We start from the raw sequence: 26178 nt of genomic DNA on the forward strand, positions 1-26178 counted from the left end.
TTATTTCGAATTCAGGTTAGGTTTTAATAGGATAAATTCGGGTTAGGTTAGTTTCGGGGTTTAGGGTGAAAAATATTTGACTTGACTCGAAAAATAATTAATTATACATTACACATTTAGGTATAATTGTAATGATACTCCTCTTCATATTATTATTTTTCAATTAGATACCTATTTTTTTTAATAAAATTAATAATTTTTATAAATATATTTGTATTGGATCGGGTTGAATCAGTCATATTCGGGTTTTGTCTCAAAAGACGAGCTGAATTTTAGGGATAAAATTACCCTAAACCCGAGTCGAGTAGGATTTTAGGTGGGGAATATATATCAGATTAGGTCAAATTGACCAAAATCCGACCTATGTATATCCCTAATTACACCGTTCCAAAAGGGTAGGAGCTATCAATAACGTCGCATGAATTAGAATGCTTGTTTCAATGTCGAATACACATATTTATTTTAACAATTAAAACAAATCCTTATCCAAACTTAGGGGTGTTCAAATAACCGAATTAATTCGGTTAACCGACTGAACCGAATTAGTTCGGTTAATTTGGTTCGGTTATCGAATTAGTTCGGTCGGTTAACGATTAAGAAAATTTTTAGAATTCGGTTAACGGTTAATTCGGTTCGAATTCGGTTAATTAACCGAATTAACCGAAATTAAATTTTAAATTTTAAATATATTATATATATAACATATGGGCTCAGCCCAAACCATTTAAAACTCAATTAATAATTTAAGATCTAATAACTTTTAAACCTAAATCAATATTAATTAATTAAAAAAATTATATAAAATTTTTATTTTATAATTATATATTATTTAAATTAATTGTAAACAGTTTTTTTAATTAAAAAATATTATATATATTATATATAACATATGGGTTAAGCCCAAACCATTTAAAACTCAATTAATAATTTAAGATCCAATAACTTTTAAACCTAAATCAATATTAATTAAAAAATTTATCTGAAATTTTTATTTTATAATTATATATTATTTAAATTAATTATAAACTTTTTTTAATTAAAAAACATTTAATTTTTATATAAATTAGAAAATTTTAAAAAAAATTCGGTTAATTCGAAAATTAACCGAATTAACCGAAATTTATTCGGTTCGGTTAATATATTTGAAAAAAAGTTCGGTTCGGTTAACGTTTAAAGAAAAAAAAAAGTTTGATTAATTCGGTTATGATTAATTCGATTCGATTCGGTTCGATTTTAACCGAATGAACAGCCCTATCCAAACTAGTTAGAAAAATGAAAAGTAAAAAATAAAGTAGAGTGAAAAATAGTGAAATATCATGATTTTACACTCAGAAAATAATAAAAGCGAAGATATCATCATTTACATATAATAATATAATTTTATATTGTCTTTAAAAGTTAATATCATGCATGAACTGACTAACTTCAGTAATTAAAGGAATCGTTGTTATTTTTAGAGGTCACGGGTTCGAGCACAGCTACTGTAGCAGGGTAATTAAGCGTTCTCAAATAATTTTAAAATATTTAAAATATATATTGTTTTATAATCACCTTAGTTTAATAAAAAAATTTAACGTCGTTAATAAAAGTATCAAAATTATAGATGAAATTAAAGTTTGGTACTTATTTGATTACAACGTTTCATTTAAGCCCACCATTAATGAATTTGTTAATTGATTTACCTTTTCTTCTTCTTCGCTTGAGAGGTGAATTTTATTAACCCTAGCATGGCTTGTGGGTTAAAACAATATCAACGGGTCTATAACTAAGTGGTAGAGCAACTGACTGTAGATCAATAGGTCACCGGTTCGAACCCGGTTGGGCCCTTTCATATGATTTATAATTTAGATTATACCATTTATGTAAATATAAAATGTATTTGGAGTGTTCTCAAAAATAATATATTAAATTTATTTATTTTTAATATATGAATAAAGACCCGTTTGATAAAAAAATTATTAATCTAAGTGATTACAAGCGATAATATTTATTTTAAAAACTCTTAATCATTTGACAATGAACGCTTAAATATCTTGCTTCTGCTGACGCTAACCTTAAGATCTCTAAAGATAACAACTATCCCTTTAATCACTGATTATTTCATTTGGTTCGTGCTCTTTTTTTCCTTTTACTTCCAAATAATATATATTTTTAGTATAAATAAATTTAGAATAATGTAATACCTCAAATCCTAGGTTAATAGTTTCGAGCTAACCCGAGAGAGTTTCTAATAAACCATTAGCCTTGTAAGAAGACTTGTTTGAATTTGTTTGGGCTTGGGTTGAGCCCAGATAGAGATAAAAAGATATTTTTAATTTGGGAACAAAGGATGAAGGACCAAGGAAATAATTTACTCATTAGTTGTTACTAAGGCTGATTTTCATTTAATTTTTGTAATGCACCGGTAGAAAAGACTGAGAGGTGTTTAGCAAACAATTGATAGCTGATAGCTGATAGCTAATAGTTGATTTCAATGATTGGTTTGACCAACTGATTTGATAAATTGTTTATATAGAAGTGTTTGGTAAAATTTAGCTGATAGCTGATATGGATAAAATGACAAATAAGAGATTGATACATTTAATTGTTGAGTACATATATGTTTTTATAATACTTTAGTCTTTATTGGGGTGGAATTATTCGGATAAAATGCTTTTAACAAGAAATCAAAATTACCTTAAGAAAATTAGTGAATATTTTTGAAAATTTTGAATATATTTTTTAAATTTAATATTTACAAACTTAACCTTGTGAGATTGATACATACTATTAACCTTGTATAAAATATCAACACTACATTTTTTTCTACTTTCATGTTTTTCTATATTTTCTTAACTAAAATATATTTGAGAATCTACAACTAAAAAATAGAATAATAAAATAAAATGTCACTAAAAATATATTAAGATGGAGGCTATTTCATTAGATTAGGTTTTATGGCAAGGATGTAATTTTGGAAATAATAAGGTCAAATATGTCATTTAATATCTTATTTCACAATAAACTCTCCCAAACCGTTGAATATTTCAGCGTTTTCATTTTCAGTTTATCGTACGCAATAAATTCTTTCAAAAAAAGTGTTTACAAAACACTAAAAATAGATAGTTTAACTACCAATAAACTATTTATACTCAAATAAACTAAAAGATCTTTTAAAAAAAAAACTATTTACCAAACACCTCCTAAAATTTCATTCCTCACTATCTTCATCATATTTATCTTCTTCTTCACCTTCTTCCTCTCAACTCTTCTCACTAAACTATCAAAGTTAAGACCTTTGTTACTCTATACAGAGTGTATGTAGGCCTAGGCCTACATAGGTCATGGACCCCTCCAAAAATGGTAAATTACTTATTAAGTCACCCATTTATTATTTAATTTATGTTTTAATCACTCAATTATTATTTATTTTAAATCACACATAATATTTATATTTTGGTCTCGTCTTTAAAAAAATTAGCAGTGATGTTGATGTATCATCATAAGATAATTTCATGTCATGACTGAAAAATAATTAAAAAAAATATCATGCTAACATCATTGTTATTTTTTTAACGATAAGTGATATATATATAATTTATTATGTTTATATTGGCCCAACCTATAAATTTTTTCTGGATTTGCCACTCGCTCTATAATCATTGTCTAAAATTCTAAAGGTAAGAATAAAAATCCTCACCTTTTAAGCTCCCTTCCAAGTATCTTTTTCAAGATTTGACCATGAAAGTCATGGTTGGGGGTTTAGAGATGTTTAAGGAAACTTGGTGAAACCAGCTCGATTTTGGACAAATTTGAATAATATTTTAATATTTTCAAGTTGAAATTTCAGTCTACATAATTAGGGGCGTAAATGAATATAGCATTAAGTAAAATGTTCGTTAATCGTTCGTGTAACATTTGTTTATGTTCGTTTGTTAAATAAATAAGTACGAACAAAATTATATTCATTTAATAACTTTTGATTTCCGTTTCGATTATATCACTGAACCGTTAAATCCTTAACGGCACGATGAAGTGGCTTACGGCTGTCGACGTAGATGTCTCATCAAAACAACGCCGTTTTGATCCGGCTATTAACGATTTAACGATTCAGTAATATAAACGATACATCACCTAAAGTTCGACGGTATCCGGTGTAGTTTGCCCAAAAAGTTATTGTTGTGGATATGGTTGGCCTTTGAAGCTTGGAGAGATGTTTACCATTGTTGTTCCCTCAAATTTCTCTTCACCGCCTTATTCCTCTCAATATCTTTCCTAAACTAACCATCTCTTCCCATCCTTCTTCATTTCTTCTCTCTCTTTTCACAAGGGATTTAAATCGCGGTCGCTTTTTCGGTCATGTGTGTTTACCGTGATTGCGGCCATAGCGGGCGATATTGCGGGTGCAGATGGTATATCGGAAGACAAAGCTACCGCTATTTCGTGGGCGCTATCGCGGTCACGGACTGCTATTTAAAACCCTGCTTTTCGCTCTCCCAAAATTTGCTTCCATTACGAGCAAATGGTGAGTTCCCTTTGCCCCACATTTTCTATCGATTTGATTTATATATATATGTATATATATATTAATGTTGAATCTTGAACATGGGATCAGGCGAACGCGGCATCTGGAATGGCAATAGATGATGCATGTAAAATGAAATTCTTGGAGCTAAAAGCCAAGAGGAATTACAGGTTCATCGTTTTCAAGATCCATGACCAGCAGGTGGTCGTCGAAGAGCTCGGCGGCCCCGGCAAAAGCTACAAAGATTTCACCGCGGCTCTGCCCGCCGACGAATGCCGCTACGCGGTCTTCAATTTCGACTTCACCACCAATGAGAACTGCCAGAAAAGCAAAATCTTCTTCATTGCATGGTACTGGTCAGGGATTTGAATTACTCTAGGGACGTGTTTATCGCGATCACGGACGTAATAGATATTATTGAATTCGTTCATGCATCATGGATTCGAATAAAACTCTCAAAATTTACAGGGCGCCGGATGCATTGAGGGTGAGAAGTAAGATGGTGTGTGCAAGCTCGAAAGACAGATTCAAGAGGGAATCGGATGGCATTCAACTTGAGTTGCAGGCAACAGATCCTAGTGAAATGAGTTTCGACATTATAAAAGCCCGGTCATGCTAAAAACGCAGTGTAACGACCGTATCGTAACAATTTTTAAGGTGACAGCGACACCGTAAATAAATCACGCCCTAACATCTGCAACATCCATAACCGCAACATCACAATCGCAGCCCTAACGACTCTCTCCATCATTCACCCTCTCCCTATGCATATTATTACCATTTGTGAACATTTGCTTACATGCATTGATATTAAGAAATTTTCCTCATTTTTTTAAAACTCTTTTTATTACAATGGACGCTAGTAGTTATAATGTAAAATTATCTGCACTTTTATGCAATTTTTTTTTACTTTTTCTTGATCATTTCTGTTTGGTCTTAGTTACACATGTTTTTTACTTTCAACGTAAAATATAATAGACTTCTTACTTTCAATTAAACTAGGTTTTTTTACTTTCCACAATCAATTTGAGTTAAATCGAAATCGGATCAAATTCTAATAATTTTCACACTGACACGAATTCTGAAGATGCAATGAGTTCAATACAAAATCTCAAATTTGATGAAACACCAAAGCTCAACAAAAAAAAAAATCAATTCTTCACATCGACAAACAAGCTCTCTAATTCTTCTACAAAATCCAAGCCTAACCCAAGTTTGAATATACGAGGTAACTTAGTCATCATATTGACACGGTCGTCATAAGTAGGCTCGTCCATTTACAAATGTAACTTGTGACACGTCACAGGGTTGCAAAATCTGGGGGTGGGGGCACGTTTTGAAAAAAAATCACAATTTTACTTCTAAAAGCGTTCAAAGAAGGCTTAATCCCCAAATAAGTGCCTGAATTATCCTTTTTGTGCCAAGTAAGTGCTTATGGTCTTTTGGCCCATCCGAGTGCCAAACGTTACAAACGTTACCCTTTGAGGTGCTCAGGTTGTCAATGTCGTTAGTTTTCCCCGTTAAGTGACAGGTGTCAACACCTGGTAATTTTAAAAATTTTATATAAAATTAAAAAAACAAAATTATATATTTTTTAAAAAGAAAAAAAACATAAATTTTGAAATAACCTCTAAACTTTAAAAACTTTCATTTCAAACCCTAAACCCACATCGATCATCGCCCTATACCGTTAAAGAAGCTCCACCCGGCCTCCACTCCCCCAGACGACCATAACCACTATAAAATCGTGACAGGTTGATGATCAATCGACCACAAATCGATGTTTTAAATTTCACAACCCCTAGGATGAAAATCGTGATCACACGCGATTTCGTAAGTGAATCAGTTAAAACTACGACGACATATAACTAGGATGATGTCAAGGACTATGTCGGCGACGGCAACAGATTAAGGTTAAGATTTAGTATTTTGGGTTGTTTTATAATATAAGAAAAGTTAGGGCTTTTTTTATAAACATAATAATATTTTTATATTTTTTATAAACAAAATAAATTTCAAATTACCAAGTGTTAATACGTGACACTTAAAGAGGAAAACAAACAGCGTTGACGACCTGGGCACCTAAAAGAGTAACATTTAGGCACCCGGATGGATAAAAAAGAACCGTAGGCACTTATTTGGCAAAAAAATGCATAGTTTGGGCACTTATTTGGTCATTAAACCTTCATAGAATGACAATTTTTAAATAAAATATCACGACTATAGAGTTGTTTTATGACATTGTTTTAGTTTCATATATTTTTAAGAGTCTCATTCTAAAAAGTAGTACAAAACTCACATCCTTTGGGACGGACTTGATCATAAGTGCCAAATATATTGACTATTGTATCATCAGAAGTAATATAATGTACAACGAAATCTCAATTATCAACGATAATTCTATCTTTTTCCTTGATTATCTTATTAGATTCTCTTGGATGTTGAATTTGTGGAATAGGTAGCAAAAAATTTAATAAAATATACCAACGGTACTAATGGTGGGCCTGTCCTTACCGAAAAAGCATTAGGGTTAAAATTTTAATATAGAGATAGAACCTTAAATTTTGCTAAAATATAAGAACTAATGGTACATTTTAACCATAATAAAACTTTTAAATAGCCTCTCGACTTAAGTCTAATAGGCCCTTAATATATCTTGGGTCAAATCTAATTTTAGAGGACAAACATTTGAGAACCTAAAATAAAAATATAATTTAAATTTATAAATGTACATGTTTAAAAATCAAACTGAACTTTTAGGTACCTATACATGCAATATTTAGTAGGTTGAGTATTTTTCAACATACCAACTACACCGAGAGCAAGACAGTTGAATATAGGGACAAACTCAGGATTTTATGTTGAACGGACGAACTTGAAATTTTAAAATTCCAGGAGGGATGAACTTCAACTTATAAAATTTTAAAGGGAGAGAAAACATATTTTCAATTGAAAATACATAGAAAAAAATATAAAATATAAGATAATTTTAAATTTTCAAGGGCGACTGCCCCACCCGCCCCTAGGTCCATCCCGGGTTGTACATGAAAAGACATACAATACAACCCATTAAAACCTCACAACCATAGCTTGTTAAACACGAATCAAACCATTAAATTAAACCATCTAAGTTGGTACACTACAACCCACACATTAGTCATGCCACAATCGTACGTAAACGATGTACGTGAGTTTACCATACGTCATATTCTCAGTCGATCAACTTATGGAACATAAGTAATGTAAAAGTCTCCATGAACAAAAACAAAGTAATGCACAAGTCTCTCGTTATATACAGTCACGTACAGGCTGCTATAGCTCTTTAACGCGAACCGATATTCTCCCGATTCAGCTGCCAGGAAGCAAGCCGAAAGATTCATGATCTTTGACATCCCATGCCAAGATCATGTACTGATCATGTTGAATTGGAATCTAGAAAGCTGCTGGGGAATGGTTGATATGACTGGCCCATATCTCTGTTCAACATTTTCAATGTTGTTTGTTAGAAGGAAAAACCAGAAGAGCAATAAAGCTTATCCTTTTTTTTTCCTTAAAAAGTAGGGTATACTCCTAACCTGCACATTATCATAGAGCTCAAACAACGGTACAGCAAGAAGTTTCAAATTCTTTGGTACTGCAAAGTACTCTTTCTCAGACAAGTGAACGAGGAAGAGCTTCTTGCATTCCTGCAATATTAATAATAAAACGAAGTTAAAGAAAGCATAGCATAGCTCATAAGTAGACACATGAAGTTGAAGATTACCTTGGGTTTTGTTATGTGGGGAGGGCAATATGGATACATCATCGTCTCGAAATTGGGCCTCCAGCAGATCGCCACAGCCTCACTGATCTACAACAAGGAACAAAGTTTAGCATTGAAAGAAATTGTTCCCAAACTATATCACTGCAATGTTCAAAGGTAAGTGTGAGGGAAAACCTGCCCTCCTCACCCCGGTGAGATAATTACTACAAATATACCTGCCAGTCTGGCACAAGAGCCGGTGAATTAGCTCCAAGCTTGCTGGTCAACTTCCTCTTCAAACCCTCAATCTCTGAAGTCAAAAAAGGAAGGCCATAGGTGTTATGACCAGCACAGATTTTCCACAATAGCACACAAGAAAAGACGTATGGAGAGAAGATGACGGTATGCTGTACGAGGAAAAAAGTAAAAAGAATAATATGATAGCATTTTCTCCGGGCTTCAGGCGCCCACCAGGAAGTTTGCAAAAAGTATTCCCTATTTGCAGAAGTAGGATATGAGGATGATTATGTTCTTGGACCTGCATGAGAAAATGGAAAATTCAATGAAAGAACAAGAATTAAAATGGTCTCTTATGATCCTAATTGCTGTAAATACGGGATGATAATACTAATAGGTATTATACAGGTAAAGGAGAAAGTAGCAAAAGTACAACATAAACTCATAGGCAACAAAAAAACATTTAAAAAATTTCTGCCTCTAAAAAGGAATTCATCATGTATTAAGAAATTAAGATGCAATTCCTCATTCCCTGATGCATAATCTCCTCTTTACATATGCAAAACATAGTTGTAAATTTCTGCCAGGTCGACTAGTGGTCACACATAAACACTTTCATAAGCTATAGACCTTTGTGATACAGAAACCTCCCATTCTATGAAAAACAAAATTGAGCAAAGGACCAGATATATTAACCACTGATGCTTAAGCATGAATCAAGCTGTGACGCTGTAGCAGAACAAGTAAAAACGAAAAGCTGATATACAAGAACAATTTTTTTCCTTCTTTGTTAAAGGACTAATAAAGAACCATACAAATGAAAGAGTAACAGCCTAAAATTGAAAAGTAAGAATTAGAGGCCTTATAACACATATGAATGACCTTTTCTTCCTAGTGGAACAACTTGTCATTTAACCAAATATTGGACAAGTACACTTTTAGAATTTTACATCTACACATAGTAGTTCCAAAGTCCTAAAGGCCGTAATGTTAAAGTTACTAACTCGTTTGAAACTTAAAACTTTAAAAGGTATTCTATTTTTTTTATCAGAAGATAAAGCACCAAGTCCCCAATAAAATGCATTTATCGTTCCATAATAAAGGCAGATATTGTCATGTCAAAATTGAACAGAACTACGGCATAGTCTTTCCAAAGTTTAAATGCAATGAATATAACTAGTCAAATCTACATAAAACAGGAAACAAAGAAGACATATCAATAATTCAAAATAAAAGCAATGAAACACGACTGCTCGACTACTGTATGGAGAAATCTAGGAGTGAAAAGTATTATCACAAAAGATAAAGAATCATAGACATTACAATGTAAATTCAAACGGAGTATTTTATGGCATGATGAAAATCAGAAGCACGGTGACATACCAGTAAAATCGCTTCAAAGCTTGTCCTCATGCCCTCTTTCGTATAACTGCAACTCCAATCAGAAAGCAGCAATTACAAACTTGAGCTTGTATAAAGTCTCTTGGTTTCAACATGCCAGTCTTCACAGTAAACTTATTACATCCATAATTAATCCTTTAACAGGAACTTTTAGTTTATAATTAAAGCACCAGATTCTTGTTATAGGGTCTTAAATTTCCCAGAAACAGGGGAAAACATCAACTTTATATTGGGCAATAGGGAAAAACGAAAGGAAATTAATTAGGAATTTCGTTTTATTTTATAAATTCCACAGTTCCAGATGAATATCCTTCAGACCAAACCTTATAGATCAAAACATAAACGAATCTTTATCGAAAATTAAAAACAGCAACTTTATATTGGCAATAAGGAAAAACGAGAGGAAAATGGGGAAATTTAATTAGGGTTTTTAAAAAAAATGCAAAAGATGTAACTGAAAAAGGAAGATAAAAGGGGAATTGATCAAGTTACTTGACTTTCATGCGGGCAAGGCGATCGGCGACGGACGTGTCCTTCTCCATCTTGGGCTCTTTGGTGCAAAGGTGTAGCTGGAGAGTGGATACGTGTTGACTACCGGTGACGTTACCATCTCTCTCCTCTTGCCGGAATCTCCAAAATCGTATAAATTTATCGAAACCTTTCTCTTTCCGGCGGCAAAATGGACTCCCACTAAATTGCGAGGAGGCGAGGTGAAATACAGATTGTATTATAATATAGGGTAAACTACTTGGATGACCACCTAACTATGGATATATATTGAAATGACCACTATTTTTAAATTTACATCAATATGACTATTGAACTATTTAAATGAGTTCAATATCGCCATAAACCGTTAAAATCTAACGGAAGGGTGATGTTGCAATTAATAGAAATTTGTATAATTATATATTTGATCCTCAATACATTTATATTATATCAATTTAGTTCTAATTTTAATTTAATTCAAAAAATTAATCCTCTTATCAAGATGTGTCATGTGTCAATAAATTATTGAGACATAATTTAATAGTTATACGTGTCATAATCTAATTGAAGAATTTTTTTTAATTAATTTTAATATTTTAATTAAATGAATTTTCCTACCAATCAGGTGGTGACATATGTAGTGAAATATTAATGCAAAGAGGACTCCATCCTAGGACCTTGGGCACATGGTGGGCATGACTCAACCATTGAGGCAAGCTTAATATTTGTTACCTATTTGTCAAACCTTGTATATATATCTTGTTTTAAATTATAAATAAAAATAAAAATATTTTAATAAATAAATTATATGATAAACTACTTGAATGACCACCTGACTAATATTCTACTAAATAAATTATTAGTTAACGCAAGGTTTAAAAATAAAAATGATAGGAAACCAAATATTGAGATTAACTGGAGTAAATGAGAATATATTCACTGAAAAAAAAAATAATGAGTTAAACTCAGCAATTTATTTTTTCTCATCCAACGATCCTAAAAGGTGCAAAACTTTTAGTTTTACACTAGGTGTAAGTAATCCTAACTCATATATATATATATATATATAACCAAAACGGATTGGAATTCGACAAAGCCCATTGGACAAGACTATGAGCTACCCCATTTACCTCCTGGTTAACATAGAAAACTTTGAGCCCAGTATTAGAAGCAAATAGTCCTTGAGCTTCGTTGAGTAACAATCCAATAGTGGACACATATTCCTTGCAGTTAAGGAGCCTGTTAACGATCGCAATCACATCACCTTCTATCATTCCTTTGTCCCAACCATTTTTTAGGACGAGTTTAATCCCTTGCGTGAAAGCCTTGGCTTCAGCCGACTCAACGGTAAAGGGGTAAGGGATCTGTCAACACATTCCACCAACCATCATTCCGTGAATGTCCCTTGCGATAACTCCAATGGTTGCAACCTTACTAGAGGTACTACATGCTCCATTTACATTGATCTTAATAAAATAGTTTGGAGGTTTAGTCCATACTCGAGATTGGAATGAGGTCATCTTTTGATTTGTCCAGCTCTCAATAACTTCAAAGAAGTTAGAGCAGGGGTCTCAGGTTGCAATGATGACGTCTCTGTCATCCTGTACCTCTCCATCATGAAGGAACTAGTTGCGTCTATTCTAGATATTCCAAAGAAGCATGACCAAATTGGCAGGCCCTATGTAGTCCAGTTGAGAAGCAACCCAATCTAACTAGTCCTTACACTTATTTCCTTGCCACTCAAAGATGTCGTGTTTGAGACCTGATATTTGCAGAGTGTTCATCACCTTAGGACAATCTTTTAGAGCATGAAGCAAGGTTTCGACAGTGTCCCTACAGAAGGGCATTTTCCTTAAGAAATGCGGGCTTGCATGAGTTTATCTCCTGTCGAGATGGCATTGTGCCAGATTCTCCACCCAAAGATCTTTATTTTCTGAAGAATTTGCAGTTTGGTAAGTGTTTTCCAAATTCTTTCATTATCTCTTTGGATCCTTTTTCAGAGTAGTAACCGATTATATCTCAATTTTGTCAAAAAAACATTCGGAGGAGTGGTGGCTCCAGATTAGTTTGTCCTTACGGGTAAACATAAAATCCGAGCATTTAAAAGGTGTGTCACCATTGGCGACATAGGAGTTCGACCAACAGATCGGGAAGAATCCCCCAGGTATCCTCAAAAACCTTGTATGACTGTCGAAACCTATTCTCTAAAAGAAACCTTTCTTAAGAGCCTTCTTGGCTTTGAAGATGCTAGCCCACGCATGGGAAGGCGGTCACCAAGATTGGCCTCAAGTAGACCTTGATTTGGGACGTATTTAGCCTTCAGAACCTTGCATGTTAACGAGTCCGAATCCTGAAGAATCCTATAGACCTGATTCACTAGTAGAGGATATTGAACAGTTTAAGGTCACGGAAGCCTAATCCCTCTTGCCTCTGCAAATTTTTTCCCAAGAAACCATCGTCCAACCTCTCTTATCTTGTTTGTTTGACCACTAAAAAGAGCGAATCTGTGAGGTGATGTCTCTTCAATGATAACCTCTGGACGTAGATAAAAAGACATGGCATAAGTGGGGAGGACTTGCACAACTGACAGGAGGAAAACCTCTCGGCCTCCAAAGGAGAGCAGATTCTTGGTCCAACCCTGTATGTGTTTGGCGATTTTGTTTCTCACGAAATTGAACGTGTTGATTTTTCCTTTACCCGCTGTCAATGGCAAACCAAGATAGTCGCCTAGTTCTTATTTCTTAGAGATTGCGAAGATCCTAAGAATGTTGTCACGGTGCTCGTGTGCATGTTGTTGCTAAAGTAGATAATCGACTTATCATAGTTAATCTTCTGACCGGATGTTGCCTCATAAATGCTAAGAATACTTTTGATCTTTTGGGCTTCCTCCATCGAGTTTTTGAAAAGGATAAGACTGTCGTCAGCATAAAAGAGGTGTGTGATTCATTGACCTCTTATGTTGGCACAAACCCTTTTAACCATCCCTTTGTGATGAGCATCGTTCAATAACACCGATAATCCATGTGTGTAATGTTGGTAACGCAAAAATACATTATCCCACATTGAGTGGGAAATACCATAGACATGGGTATTTATAGTGTTCACTATTCCTTCTTTTGTTAAGTGATAAAGAACAAAGGGTAATCTCGCGTGCTGTCTACGTCTCATGCTTGTAACAATATGTGTCTTTGACATAGTTGTGCGGGTATTATCTTTTTGGAGAAAATTCGTAGAGAATTTTCTAAGCAAATAAAAGAAGTGAAAGAATAATACTTTGATATTTATAGGCTGCTCAATGATCTGTTTGTTTTATATTTTCAGAGAGTAACAACTGATTATTATGCCAGTTACAAATATAATTACATGAGTTACAGAAGTAATTATGAGTTACAAACGGCTGAAAACGAATGCACAAATCTGGACTGTTTTGATGCCAGATTCATCTGTGAATTGCAATAATTTCAGACAGGATTTTAATACATAAATTAATTTGATTTTTGTTGGACCATTTTACCACAGCTTATAAATAGAGAGGGTTAAGGTTCTCAACTCTCACATATCTTCTCAACCTAAAGCATTTTGTGCTTTCTTCCTCTGCTATCAAAAGAGCAGTACCACTAGCAGTCCACTCCGATTTTGGGTGTACGAAATCTCGGAGCGACCGTGTTAATCTTGAAGGACAATCCACCTGAAGCAACAATTACACACATCGGGGAGAATTTGTTTCTAAGGCAGTGGTTTTCACCACGACACGGTTTCGATTGTTCATTTATTTCAATAATATTTTATTGATCATGTCAGTGCTAGCTCCTCGTTTTACAGTCTACATTTCAAACACATAAAAGAGAAACAAGTATGGGGAGAGGGGACCTCCTGTCTGAGTCCCCTCTCTGGGGTGAATGAATTTAAGAGTTGGTTGTTAATCCTGACTTGAACACATATTCAAGCAGCTACGTTTATAAGATGTGTGTGTGTTATTAATAACTAAGAAATATTTTAAATACATATCACCTTATAATCACCTTAAACTAATGAAAAAATTCGATTAATTAAATAATGTCGGGAAAGTCCATCCACGTAATTTATAAGAATAATACACATTAAAAATTAATTATCTTAATAGAAGTCAAAAACTTATTTAGAGAAATTACACTCTTTCCGGACACGTAGGACGATGTAAAATTAAGGTGGCGTTTGGTTCGCTGGAATGTTTATGAGGGAATTAGAATCTGTGAAGGAATTGGAATCTGTCAGGGATTGGAATCTAATTCCATATTTTGTTTGGTTGGCAGAAAATGGAATTGGAATCCAATTTCATATTCTGTTTGGTTCGCAGACATGTCAGATGAATTTCATTTCAGTAATGTAAAATAACATAATTGTCCTTCTTGTTTTTTTTTTTTTGCTTTATTTTAGTTTGTTTTACAACTTACATGTAGTAATATATTATAAAAAATTAAAAAATATTAAATTTTCATTTTATTGATTGATTATTCATTTCAATAAATTATAAAATCATGCTAATAAACATCATAAGTTAAAATCATCGCAATCAAAATATGTTAATAAGTTACTAAAAGACAGAGCAATATTTCGATACATTTCAATCGGAGTATGTTAATTAGTTACCAAAAAATATACCAAAAACTATTTTTATTCAATATATGAATTAGAAACCCAACCCGACACGACACAAAATAATAAAAAAATTATTTTTATTCAATAAAAACATTGACTTAATTGAAAAAAATTATATATAGAGGGGTGTTATTGTAATTATTCCTAAATATATAAGGTAAAATTATATATATATTTTGGGTCGGTCCATTTTTTTCACCCTAAACCCGAACCCGGCCCGACTCGACCCGAATATCACACTTAAAAAATCCGATCCGAACAAAATAAAGTTTCACCCCGACCCGACCCCGATATATGAATTAGAAATCCGACCCGACCCGACCCGAAATAATAAAAAAATATTTTTATTTAATAAAACAGACTTAATTGAAAAAATATATATATAGAGGGGTATTATTGTAATTATTCCTAAATATATAAGGTAAAATTATATATATATTTTCAGGTCGGGTATTTTTCACCCTAAACCCGAACTCAACCCGACCCGAATATATGAATTAGAAACCCGACCCGACCCGAAATAATAAAAAAATATTTTTATTCAATATATGAATAAGTTACCAAAAGATTGATGAGGGTAGTATGGTCAATTTCGATTCCCTCTAACAAGGAATTTGAATTTCATCCATTCTTGGATGGAATTCACTTTCCCTCATTTGATGGAAAGTTGAAGCCATGAGGGATTCCAATTCCTTTGGAAAACTTGAACCAAACATGAGAAAGTGATAGAATTGGATTCCAATTCCCCCCAATTCCAAGAGATTTCATCCAACCAAACGTCACCTAACTGTGCCTTACCAAAGGCATTCTCAGTTGAACTCGTCTTTGCCTTATGTTGCAAAGTGTGTCGGAGATCTCGATTTTAATTGTCCGAAGAGGGAAGACTCAGATTGCAGTTCACGCCTTCGACTGAAAATAATAAAATTTAATGATATAATTGATTTTTTTGCTACTTTAACTACTTTATATTATTTTCATTAATAACATTAAAATTGTTGAGATAGATTTTTTTGAACCTAATTTTCTTTTAATATTTTTGTGTCATCTTCTTCATATTCTTTATTTTTGTTTAGCTGGTGGCAGTACTAATCTTATTGTTGGTTGTCGACTGTCGGTGACTATTAGTTCTTTTTTTTATATTATGTCTTTTATCTTTTTTGCTCAAGTCTTTTTAATTTTGAATAAGATTCTATGTTCTTGTGACATGATTTATCTCTACTCTTGTGGCTCCCGTTTTCTCTGCTCTTGTGTCACGATTCTCGTGATTGTTGGTATGTTTTTCGCATACTTATTCGATTTTTTTGGTTATCGCACAAAAATCATCACGACATTTATATTCTGATTGGTTAGCGGTGGTCACGTATAGCCAGATCCTTTTTTTGGTAAAAGGTTATTTGCCGATGTCATCAGATTGTGTAATGAAACAGTCTACTGGATTATTTGGTTCGCTCTCCACTCCTTTATCCTTTCGTTCAAGCGTTTCTATACTTTTATACGATATGATTTTGATTACTTCCGTTTTTTAATAAAATCCAATAGAGAGGCATCGTTAATCAGAAAGTTCCCCAGCTGTTTACCAAAATGAATTTGTTTTCCTTAACAAATCTGGAGATCTACCATCTCTGCGAATGTGAATGCACTTTCAGTTATAATGCATAAAGTAGCAAATCTCATCACATTTAGTCATGACGAATTTCTAAGATCAATATGAATCAGAAAGTTCCCGAACCGAAAACATAACGCAACCGAAAACACGATCATACCTATTATTTAAATTCCTGAATAATATAGTCCCCGTGAGATATGAATACAATGGTTGAAAAGCTTGTGTTAATCAGGTCCTTGTAGCACAAGAACAGCTTAGGTACAATGGAAGGGGTAAAGGTGAAAGGACAGGTGATTTCAAGTTCACCATTTTCACTTTCGCTGGCAGTTGAGACGAGCATTCACGGCGATTGACATTTCCAATCAAATGTACAATTTATTCAATGCTCTTGGTCCCTTAAAACACCACTAATCGCTCCTCGAAAACGACAGGTGACACAAGAAACCCTATTTGCCTTCCAGCATTTTACCATCGAAAAAATCTTGTTGGATTTCATTAACATGTATGCCGACTTAAAATTTAATGACTGGAATACCGACATTTAAATAGCGGTCCGTTATTAGAATAGTCGTTGCTACGTAACGATAAAGATGTTTAAAGTTATTATTGTATAACTACGATAGTTACTATGACTGTTACAATTGTAATGAATAAGACACGACCGAAAACGCGATCGTAATCGTGCTTTATATATAGAATTGAAAGCTGGAAATCCAACTCAGAAGATTCGTTTCCATTTGGCAGTGGTTTCAGAGCATGAGAAGTCTCGATCCTTTTCTTCTCCCACTTCTGGTCTTGGCAATTATGTTGACAACAACCCATCTTTGTAGTTGTCGGCGACTGATCGGCTGGGCTTCCGACCGGGAAACACACCATTCTTCCGACAAGAGAGAGTACACGCCGGCTCACGATGTCTCACATCAAGTCGTCCCCGGTGGACCGAATCCACTGCACAACTGATCATCCCCATTTTCCTGATTATGTTGTTTCATGTGCAAAAGCTTCTTCTTCTTTTTTAGGAATGTACGTGGTTCTTGAAAAGAAAGAATGGGAACAGCCTCTTTCTTTTCTGGAACCAGGAATGGACCGATGGGGTGCTGCGGGTGTGGTCGCACCTCGTATTTTAGATATTTTCTTTATATTTTATATGAATTATTTAATTTCGTACCCTGATAATTTATAATCCCGCACCCTTAAGATTTTAATGCACCCTAACACAAATTCTTACGTTTGTTCGTGGCCGGAACCAAATATGATCTTCTCAATTATTTTCTCTCGTGTGGTGTTGACAAGCATGTTTAAGTGTTGGTTAAATGCAAATAATCAGGCATAGGGTAGTTAAATGATTGGATTATGAAATGGTAAGATTGCTTTTGTGGTTGGGTGTACATACAATTATTTGTTCCAATGCATTATCAATAACCGACACAAAATTACGAATAATCGGTCGTTTTAGTAGGATGAGCCACTAGATTCTTTAAGTAAGATCATGGTTTCAAACTCTGGATTGGGAAGTCGCCCCCGTAATGGGCTTCTGCAAAACCCGGTCTGCATTAGTGATCAATAGATCGAATACCAATGATTAATTCAAAAAAGAAATAACCTACACTAAATTCTTTAAACAAGAATCGAGATTCAAAAACTGGTAATTATGAACGGAGGAAATTAGATTATAATAATTGTATTGTAATGAATTTTTATAAATTTCGATATGCATTAATTAATAAATAAACTGAATATCAATAATTAATTCAAAAAATAATAGTTTATTTTGCCAGTATTTTAGATAATTATTAATACTTAAATTTAATTATTTTATATCCGAATAAATTTTAAAATTATATATAATTTTTTAAAATGTTGATTTGATATATGAATTTTGATTTTGATTATGGATTTATACCCTAGTAATTATATTAATAAATATAATTTTAATGTGATGTTTTTTCACAAGTTTTATCAAGATTATCAAATATAGAATCATTTTAGTATATGATACCATATAATTATATTAATTTAATATATGAAACAGATGTATTTATTTAATGTTTCATGTAAATAATTTAATAAAAAAATTATGTGTAAAATTATAATAAATCAAAAATTATGAATCACAATACACATTAAATCAAAATTTATGCATACATTTAATATTTATCCTTTTTATACCAAATTTCAAACATATAACGAGTACAGGGACTGCGAGAAGAATTAGACCTATGCTTGAAGTTCATTTGAGGCTGTGTTCATACTGCTTCCGAATTGAACTCAACCGGTAGTTAATTGCAATTTGCAAATGGACAGAATTGAGATTCATTCATTCGATGAATTGGATTTGTTATTTGTACATTGATTCCGATTTCAGGTATAGTATGCTTCCGTTTCATTCCGTTGCTTAATTCATTATAAGCTTTGATGAGTGATTGTTATAATGTTTAAAATGGATCAGGTTTATTCGAAGCTTGCTTATGGCACCAAGGAGTTTTCCGGATGAAGTGATTCTTTTTCTTCTGCGAGGAGATGGATTAAGCGGTTAACTTGTTCAGATTTGAATTCTCTTTTTTGTTTTTCTTGATATCATGTAATATGAAGTTATGCTATATTTGGTGCATTTTCTTGCATTGCTAAACATGCTCAATGTCTTCGGCTCCAGTTGTTCATCTTTAGTTTGCCTGTTTAGGGTTCATCTTAGCAGTTCTGGGTTTCGCTTTATTTTGTTTATTGATCATGCAGATTCTTCATTTTTAAAGAGAGGATGGATTGTCTGATTACTTAGTATCGTATTAATTAATGGGTTTGATTACTTAGTATCGTATTAGTTGAGCCTAATAGCTTATTGCCCCAGGAAAAAGGGGTAGAGAATCTGCACATTTTAGTGGTGTATCTGTTGTGCCAAGTTACAATGCATAATGCAGATGTGACCCTTTAATGAGGAAGGATATGGTAAATTTTGAATATTATATTAGTGTTTACTCTTGTAACTGCTTTGATTAAGCTATGGCTGGAGTTCCAGTTTCTAGACTCAACTGGTCAAGTATCAACTGTTTTTGTACTAAATTCGCATTTTGCGTCATACTCGTTCGTTTTCCTGCTTCCACTTTCATTTTAATACAGTTTTCTCGATATAGTTCCCAGTCGTGCTTTGTATCTAAGAATTCTTTTTTGGGTCTTTCAATGATTGTATCAATGATGCTTTGGATGCAAAGGAATCATATTCTGCTTTGAAGGATGCAGCTTCGCCTAGTAGAAAAACGGCTGGGTGCTCAGGTGGCTGGACATTATCTGCCAATGAAGCTGTTGCTATAGATCACGAAGAAGGTTTCCTTATGTTGCTTTTATGTTTTCTTTTTTTCTTCTTAGAATATTGAGAAATGTTTTACTTTCCCTTAAGTTGGTTAGTATCTTTTAAGTGATTTAAAATCTCAGTCAGTAATATGAGGTTCTCTCTAGCAGGCAGCCTTTTGATGGGTACAGCACTTGTTTTTCCTAGTGAAATTTATCTTCACAAGAATTCTTTTTCTTCTTTTGGGAGGAAAGGTGGGAGGTTGATTGTTGAAATCTTCATGCCAAATAGAGCCTTATAGCTCGGAACTTTCCGTTGTTTTCTTGTGCCATTTTCTCTCGTCTTGAATCATCTGTTTGTATGATTCTCATGGTAAACAATCTCTGTTACTTCTTTCACGTTTTGAGAAAGTAAACAGAAATAAATGACATGTCTACGTTACATAGGTCCAAAGGAACGAAGATATCCATTATCCTTATTTATCTTATATATTTTAGGTCATCGCTAGTTTACAGTTTATTATCTCGTCTCTATCTTTGGTTGATGGTTGTGGACTCCATTCCACTTTCATCAAATTCTTAAACAGATCGGAGTGGTAAGAGTTTTCAGGAGCAACGAAAAGCACACTATGATGAGTATTTCAAGATAAGGAACTGAGACGTAAATGTTCGTTCCTTGAGGAAGAAGATGATGGTGTGGAGGGTGATTCATCTTCATCTAAGATGTCGGCAAAGCACAATTCGCCCTGAATATCTTCTGCAGGGCCAGCTAATGGATGGAAGAAGTCTACCGACCGGTCCGAGGCCTAAACCCGACACTTTTGACACCCATTGTGGTATTATAGAAGCGAAACTAAAAGAAAAGAAAAATCTGGATTTTTTTTCATGTTTGAGTTTACTTGTGCATAATTTCGCCCAACTTGGCATGTTATTGAGAAGTGTAGCGGCCCCCAACTTTTGTTCTTTGGCAAATAAGCAAAATGGCAAGATTTTGATATAATGGAGACATGTCCAATCTCTTTCTATGCATAAGATCATGCAAGAAAATGGGAAAAGGGGTAATTGATTTAAGGTTATTTTTTTCTTCATATAATTAGATTAGAAACTGAATCTTACAACGTAGCCATACATATTCTAACTTGTTTGTAAGAAAAAGAAAAAAAGAACTTTACAATATTATTACTGATGGAAGCAGAAAGAGAGTTAACCTTCATTGATCCCCTCCAGGAGCTTCAGCACATGAAGCATTGTTGGTCTATTGGCAGGATTTTGAGACAGGCAAACTTGAGCAATACTCAGCAACTTCAGCATCATCTTCTTCGAATCTACATTCAACACCATTGCATCTAAAACATCAGCAGCCTGTCCCGTTCTCGTCTTCTTCGACACCCACCCCTCCAAGTTCCCTCCTTCAATCTCCTTAAAATCAGGCCCTGTTGGTTCTTTTCCGGTCACCAGTTCCAGTAGAATTACACCGAAACTATAGACATCTCCCTTTGCACTGCACCTACCGCTCTGTCCGTATTCCGGTGGGATGTAACCCAAAGTACCAGCGATGTCCGTGCTAACATGAGTTTCGCATGCACTGATAAGCCTTGCCAGCCCAAAGTCAGCAACTTTAGGTTCAAAGTCTTCACTCAGTAAGATATTTGCTGGCTTTGATGTCCCTGTGGATGATATGAGGGATGAAACCGTGGTGAAGAAAAGCCAGCCCTCGAGCAGCCCCCACCGCGATTTTGAAGCATTTTGGCCAATCAAGGATTTCGAGAGGCCCGGTGCGGTTTCTCAACCAAAGATCCAAACTCCCATTGATCATGTATTCATACACAAGGAGCTTCTCCTCCCCCAAAGAACAGTATCCAAGCAATGAGACAAGGTTTTGGTGCTTCACCTTACCCAAGGTTTCCATTTCAGCTATGAATTCTCGATTGCCCTGTGTTTTCGCCTGGCTTAGCTTCTTGACCGCAACGGTCTTCCCACTAGGCAACTTGGCTTTGTAAACCATTCCAAACCCTCCATCTCCTATTATATTTGTCTTACAGAAGTGATTGGTGCCCTCAACAATGTCACCTAAGGTGAGTTTCAGGAGTGGCTGCTCGAACATCGCTACATTTATGCTCGGAGGCTCCTTCGATCTGCTGCTACCCAAGAAATAGAGCTCCTGATCAATAAAGGTCTTCAGTTTAGTTTCCTCAGCTTCTTCCGGATCATTTTGCCGACTATGACTCGTAATCCATCTCCGTAGAACAAAGGCCAATGTAAATATGATGAAGACAGTTGCAGCTGCGATCGCAGCGAGGCCCCAAGCATTTAACAAAGAGGACCTCTCGAAACTTGTGATCCGGCACTCTAAACCCATGATTCTGCCGCACAGATCGTTGTTCCCTGCAAGTAAAATCCTTGACAGGTTTTGGCAAATACCATTTCGAGGTACAGGACCTTCCAACCAGTTTTCTGCCAGATTCAAGTAAAATAGATTGAACAGCTCGCATATTTTCTCGGGAATCTGTCCTGATAAACGATTTCCCGATACATCGAAATATTCTAGTTGCATCAAGTTACCAACTTCTGAAGGAATCTCACCAGTGAACATATTCCCATGAAGATCTAAGTATGTCACATATGACAAATTGCCCAAAGACTGTGGCAAGTGTCCACTGATAGCGTTGTTACTCAAATTCATGTCTTCGACCTTCCATGACAGGGAATTCGAGAACAGATCAGTTACCCCACCGGAGAGCCTATTCTGCTGAACATATAACCCCACCAGGTTAATCATCTCCGACAATGAAGAAGGTAGCTCACCAGTAAGATCATTTCGACTTAAATCCAAGTGAGTAAGCTCTTTCAAGTTCCCAAAACTAGCAGGAATAACCCCTGATAACTTATTTCCAGTCAAGTTTAGCTTCACCAAACTACCAACACGACCTAAGCTTACGGGGATGGCACCAGTAAGCTCGTTGTTCCCCAAATACAAACCCTGAAGCTTGAGAGAGTCACCAAATTCAACAGGAATCGAACCTGTTAGATAATTTCCAGATAAATCCAAAGTGGTAAGATTTGTCAATCGAGAAAGTGATCCTGGAATCTCGCCAGTGAGCATATTGTTGTTGAGAAGAAGATCCACCACCACCACACAGTTTCCCAGTTCTTTAGGTATTGGACCAGTCAATCTATTGTTCGACAAATCGAATACTCCATGGTGCTGAACAAAGCTTAAATCAGGCATATTAACCTGACTGAAAAACGATGATGGTTTCGAAGGGATTGAACCTGATAGATTATTGTGAGAAAGAACCAGGCATTGCAGCAGTTGCAAATCTGCAAGTTCCACCGGGATTGATCCACTCAAACTGTTGTTTCCCAGATCCAATGTTGTCAATCCTTTGCAGTCTCCAATTTCAACTGGCACATGTCCTTGTAAGAAATTCGAGTTCAAGTTAAGCACAGAAAGAGCTGTGAGATTAGCAATCTCCTTAGGTATACCGCCCATCATGCGATTATGATCAAGAACAAGGGTCTGCAATGTAACAGCATTACCAATTTCAACTGGCAAAGAACCTTCAAGCATATTATTTCCAGCAGAAAACTCCATCAAAGTTTTCGAACTCCATAAACTCACAGGTATCCCACCAGTGAAATTGTTGGAGTCAAGGTCAATAACCATCAACGGAAGCTCCGAAAGATACTCAGGCACCGAACCATAGATGTGATTGTTAAACAAAACCAACTGAGTGAGATTTCGACATTTCACAAACTCGTTTTCGATTGTACTCGAAAGGTTATTGCCATCAAGATTAATCTCCGAAAGCAATTCCGCATTGCATAACTCACTCGGTATCGCGCCAAACAAGTTGTTATTACTCAAACTAAGGTGCTTCAGCATCGAACAATTCCCAATCTCCGGTGGGATATTACCCGAAAATCGGTTGCTTGAAAGAAGCAAGGACTCAACTTTGTTCCATCTCCCAAGCCAAGGGGGCAATGGCCCAGACAACTGATTCATTTCAGCTGAAAACGTCAACATAGGCAAGTTTGAAAGCTTTTCAGGCAAAGACCCTGAAATAGAATTAAAAGACAGCATCAACATTACCAACTTCTGGCAATCTCCAAGCTCTACTGGTAAAGAACCATTGATCTTAGAGTAAACAAGGATCAATATACTCAAATTCTTTAACTTTCCTATAGACTTTGGGATGGAACATTTCAATGGGTTAAATGAAAGGTCAAGGTTGGAAAGCAGCTTTAGACTGAATAGTTCATCAGGTAAAGGCCCTCTTATGGAACAGGAGGGTGCAAAGAAGTTCTGAAGCAGTGAAAGGTTACCTATTTGAGGTGGCAACTGCCCTGTGAATTGATTACTGCCAATGTAAAGAGCGGTCAGGTTTTTAAGGCCACCAATTTCTGGTGGGATTTCGCCAGAAAATGAATTGTTGGAAATGTCTAGAGAGGTTAAAGATTGAAGCTTTTTGAAAAGAGTTGAAGGGAGAGAACCTGAAAGGAAATTGTTGGCTAGGTCCAAGAACTCTAACCGAGTCAACTGCCCGAGCTGAGCCGGCACTGTTCCGCTGAGTGCATTGGTCGAAAGTTCAATGGTGCGAAGAGCTTTCAGGTTGCTGATCTCCGGAGGGATTTTTCCGGTGAGAAAATTGGACCCGAGTTTGAGAGTCTCCAGCATAGTCAACTCAGCCAACTCAGCCGGTATTCTGCCGAACAGAAAGTTGGAGGACAAGTCCAGAAGGGTGAGAGACGAAAGGGAGGAAAGGGACGGAGAGAGTGGACCTTTCAAAGACCGAGTTGCAAGTGCAAGAACGGTGACTCGACCGAGTTGGCACACGACACCATCCCATTCGCAGTGATGGACTTTCCGGTTCCATGAAGAAAGGAGACGAGGGTTCTGAAGCCCGGCTTTGAAAGAAACAAGAGCTTCCCTTTCTGGGTTTCGCTCCTCTCGAGTTCTAATGGCGCCCGATGACGACAACAACAACAACAAACGGAGAAGAAAACAGAGGAAGTGAAACGAAAGCTTAAACGCCATGGCCAAAGAAGTGAACTTTACAGGGTGAAATGAACAAAGAGTGATGAAGACATGAATGATCAAAGTGGTGAAGAAAAAGAGAGGGATATAAATAAAACAGAGGAAAAGATTGAAGCTTGAAGAAGAGACATGGCAGGGCGGGACTGTGGCCAACGTAGCTCACGTGAGTTGAGCTTTTGTAAATCCTATTCTCAATCTTTTTCTTCTTTTTGGGGTTTCAAGCAAATCCTTGGCTATTTTCTGAAAATGAATCTAAGGGTAAATTACATATTTAATATTTAACTATCATTTTTGTTTTATTTTAGTCATCTTTGGCTTTTAATTGAACTGTTGACTTGATATTTTAAAAAAATTCAATAATGATGTGACATTTTTATAAACACATGTTAGTATCATACTTATTTTTTAATGAGCAGATGATTAAAATCAAATCAAATCTAAAAATTAAGTATAAATTTGAAAAAAATTAGGTGGTCAAAACAAAATAAAAGTGGTAGGTGGGGCACTAAATGTGTAGTTTTTCCATAATATAAATGGAAAAGTACATTTTTTTTTGTTAGGAATGATTAATATTGGAACCAAAATCTTGTTATTATTAAATTTAATAGAATAAAGGGTATCCCTAGTAAATTTAGGAGACGGTGGTGTTAATGTGGTAAATGAATGGCATTTGTTATTGAATTATGTTAGTAGGTGAATATTTCTTAATAATATGAGTTTTATTTGTATTTAATTTAAAATAAGCTTTGAAATTATATTATTTTTTATTTATATATTTATTTTTATTAAAATAAATATTTTAACATTTTATTTTATAATTATTTTAGGTCGATCGTAAAAAATAATAAATGTTTTACACGTAGTTTATGATCATCTTCTTTCCTTTTTTCCTTTCAACTTTTTAACATAAAGAAACCAATCTTAAATAATTTATTGATGGATTATAATTATTTTTTTTGTCATCCCAGTTTTAAAATTTTACCTTGACTAATCTAGAACGACTCGCATGGTACAGTTAGTTTTGGTGGTGAGTCTTTCAGCATGAAATTTTTGCATACACAATGACTCAAACTCTAGACGTTGCTTAAGTGATATCAAGTTGCTTACCACTTGAACCAACCACTATTGGTGGAGGAAAATAGTTTTTAAATAAGTGATGAGAAAATAATTATGGAATGAAACGTTATACACATATTTTAACTAAAAATTTAAGACATAATGTCAACAAAAATATCCTCGAC

General features: G+C 34.8%; 1 protein-coding gene, 1 long non-coding RNA gene and 2 pseudogenes across 2 annotated transcripts; 2 read left to right on the plus strand and 2 right to left on the minus strand.

The window, feature by feature from the left end:
• The first annotated feature begins 4588 nt into the window (after positions 1 to 4588).
• Positions 4589 to 5123, plus strand: LOC120206550 (actin-depolymerizing factor 7-like). Its single transcript, XM_039206173.1, has 2 exons — positions 4589 to 4854; positions 4973 to 5123. Exons 1-2 carry the CDS (start codon positions 4613 to 4615, stop codon positions 5121 to 5123), a joined length of 393 nt encoding a protein of 130 aa, XP_039062104.1. The 5' UTR covers positions 4589 to 4612.
• A 2476-nt stretch (positions 5124 to 7599) lies between these two features.
• Positions 7600 to 10586, minus strand: LOC120206532 (annotated as a pseudogene).
• Positions 10587 to 19055: 8469 nt separating this feature from the next.
• Positions 19056 to 20867, plus strand: LOC120206556. The gene is made up of 3 exons (XR_005524126.1): positions 19056 to 19112; positions 19351 to 19935; positions 20487 to 20867. It is a non-coding gene; the product is annotated as an uncharacterized LOC120206556 (long non-coding RNA).
• A 124-nt stretch (positions 20868 to 20991) lies between these two features.
• On the minus strand, positions 20992 to 24993 carry LOC120206677 (annotated as a pseudogene).
• Positions 24994 to 26178: the final 1185 nt, after the last annotated feature.

Source organism: Hibiscus syriacus, unplaced genomic scaffold (assembly GCF_006381635.1).
Source record: "Hibiscus syriacus cultivar Baekdansim isolate YM2019G1 unplaced genomic scaffold, ASM638163v2 tig00013960_pilon, whole genome shotgun sequence".
In the NCBI taxonomy this organism is placed as follows: Eukaryota; Viridiplantae; Streptophyta; class Magnoliopsida; order Malvales; family Malvaceae; genus Hibiscus; species Hibiscus syriacus.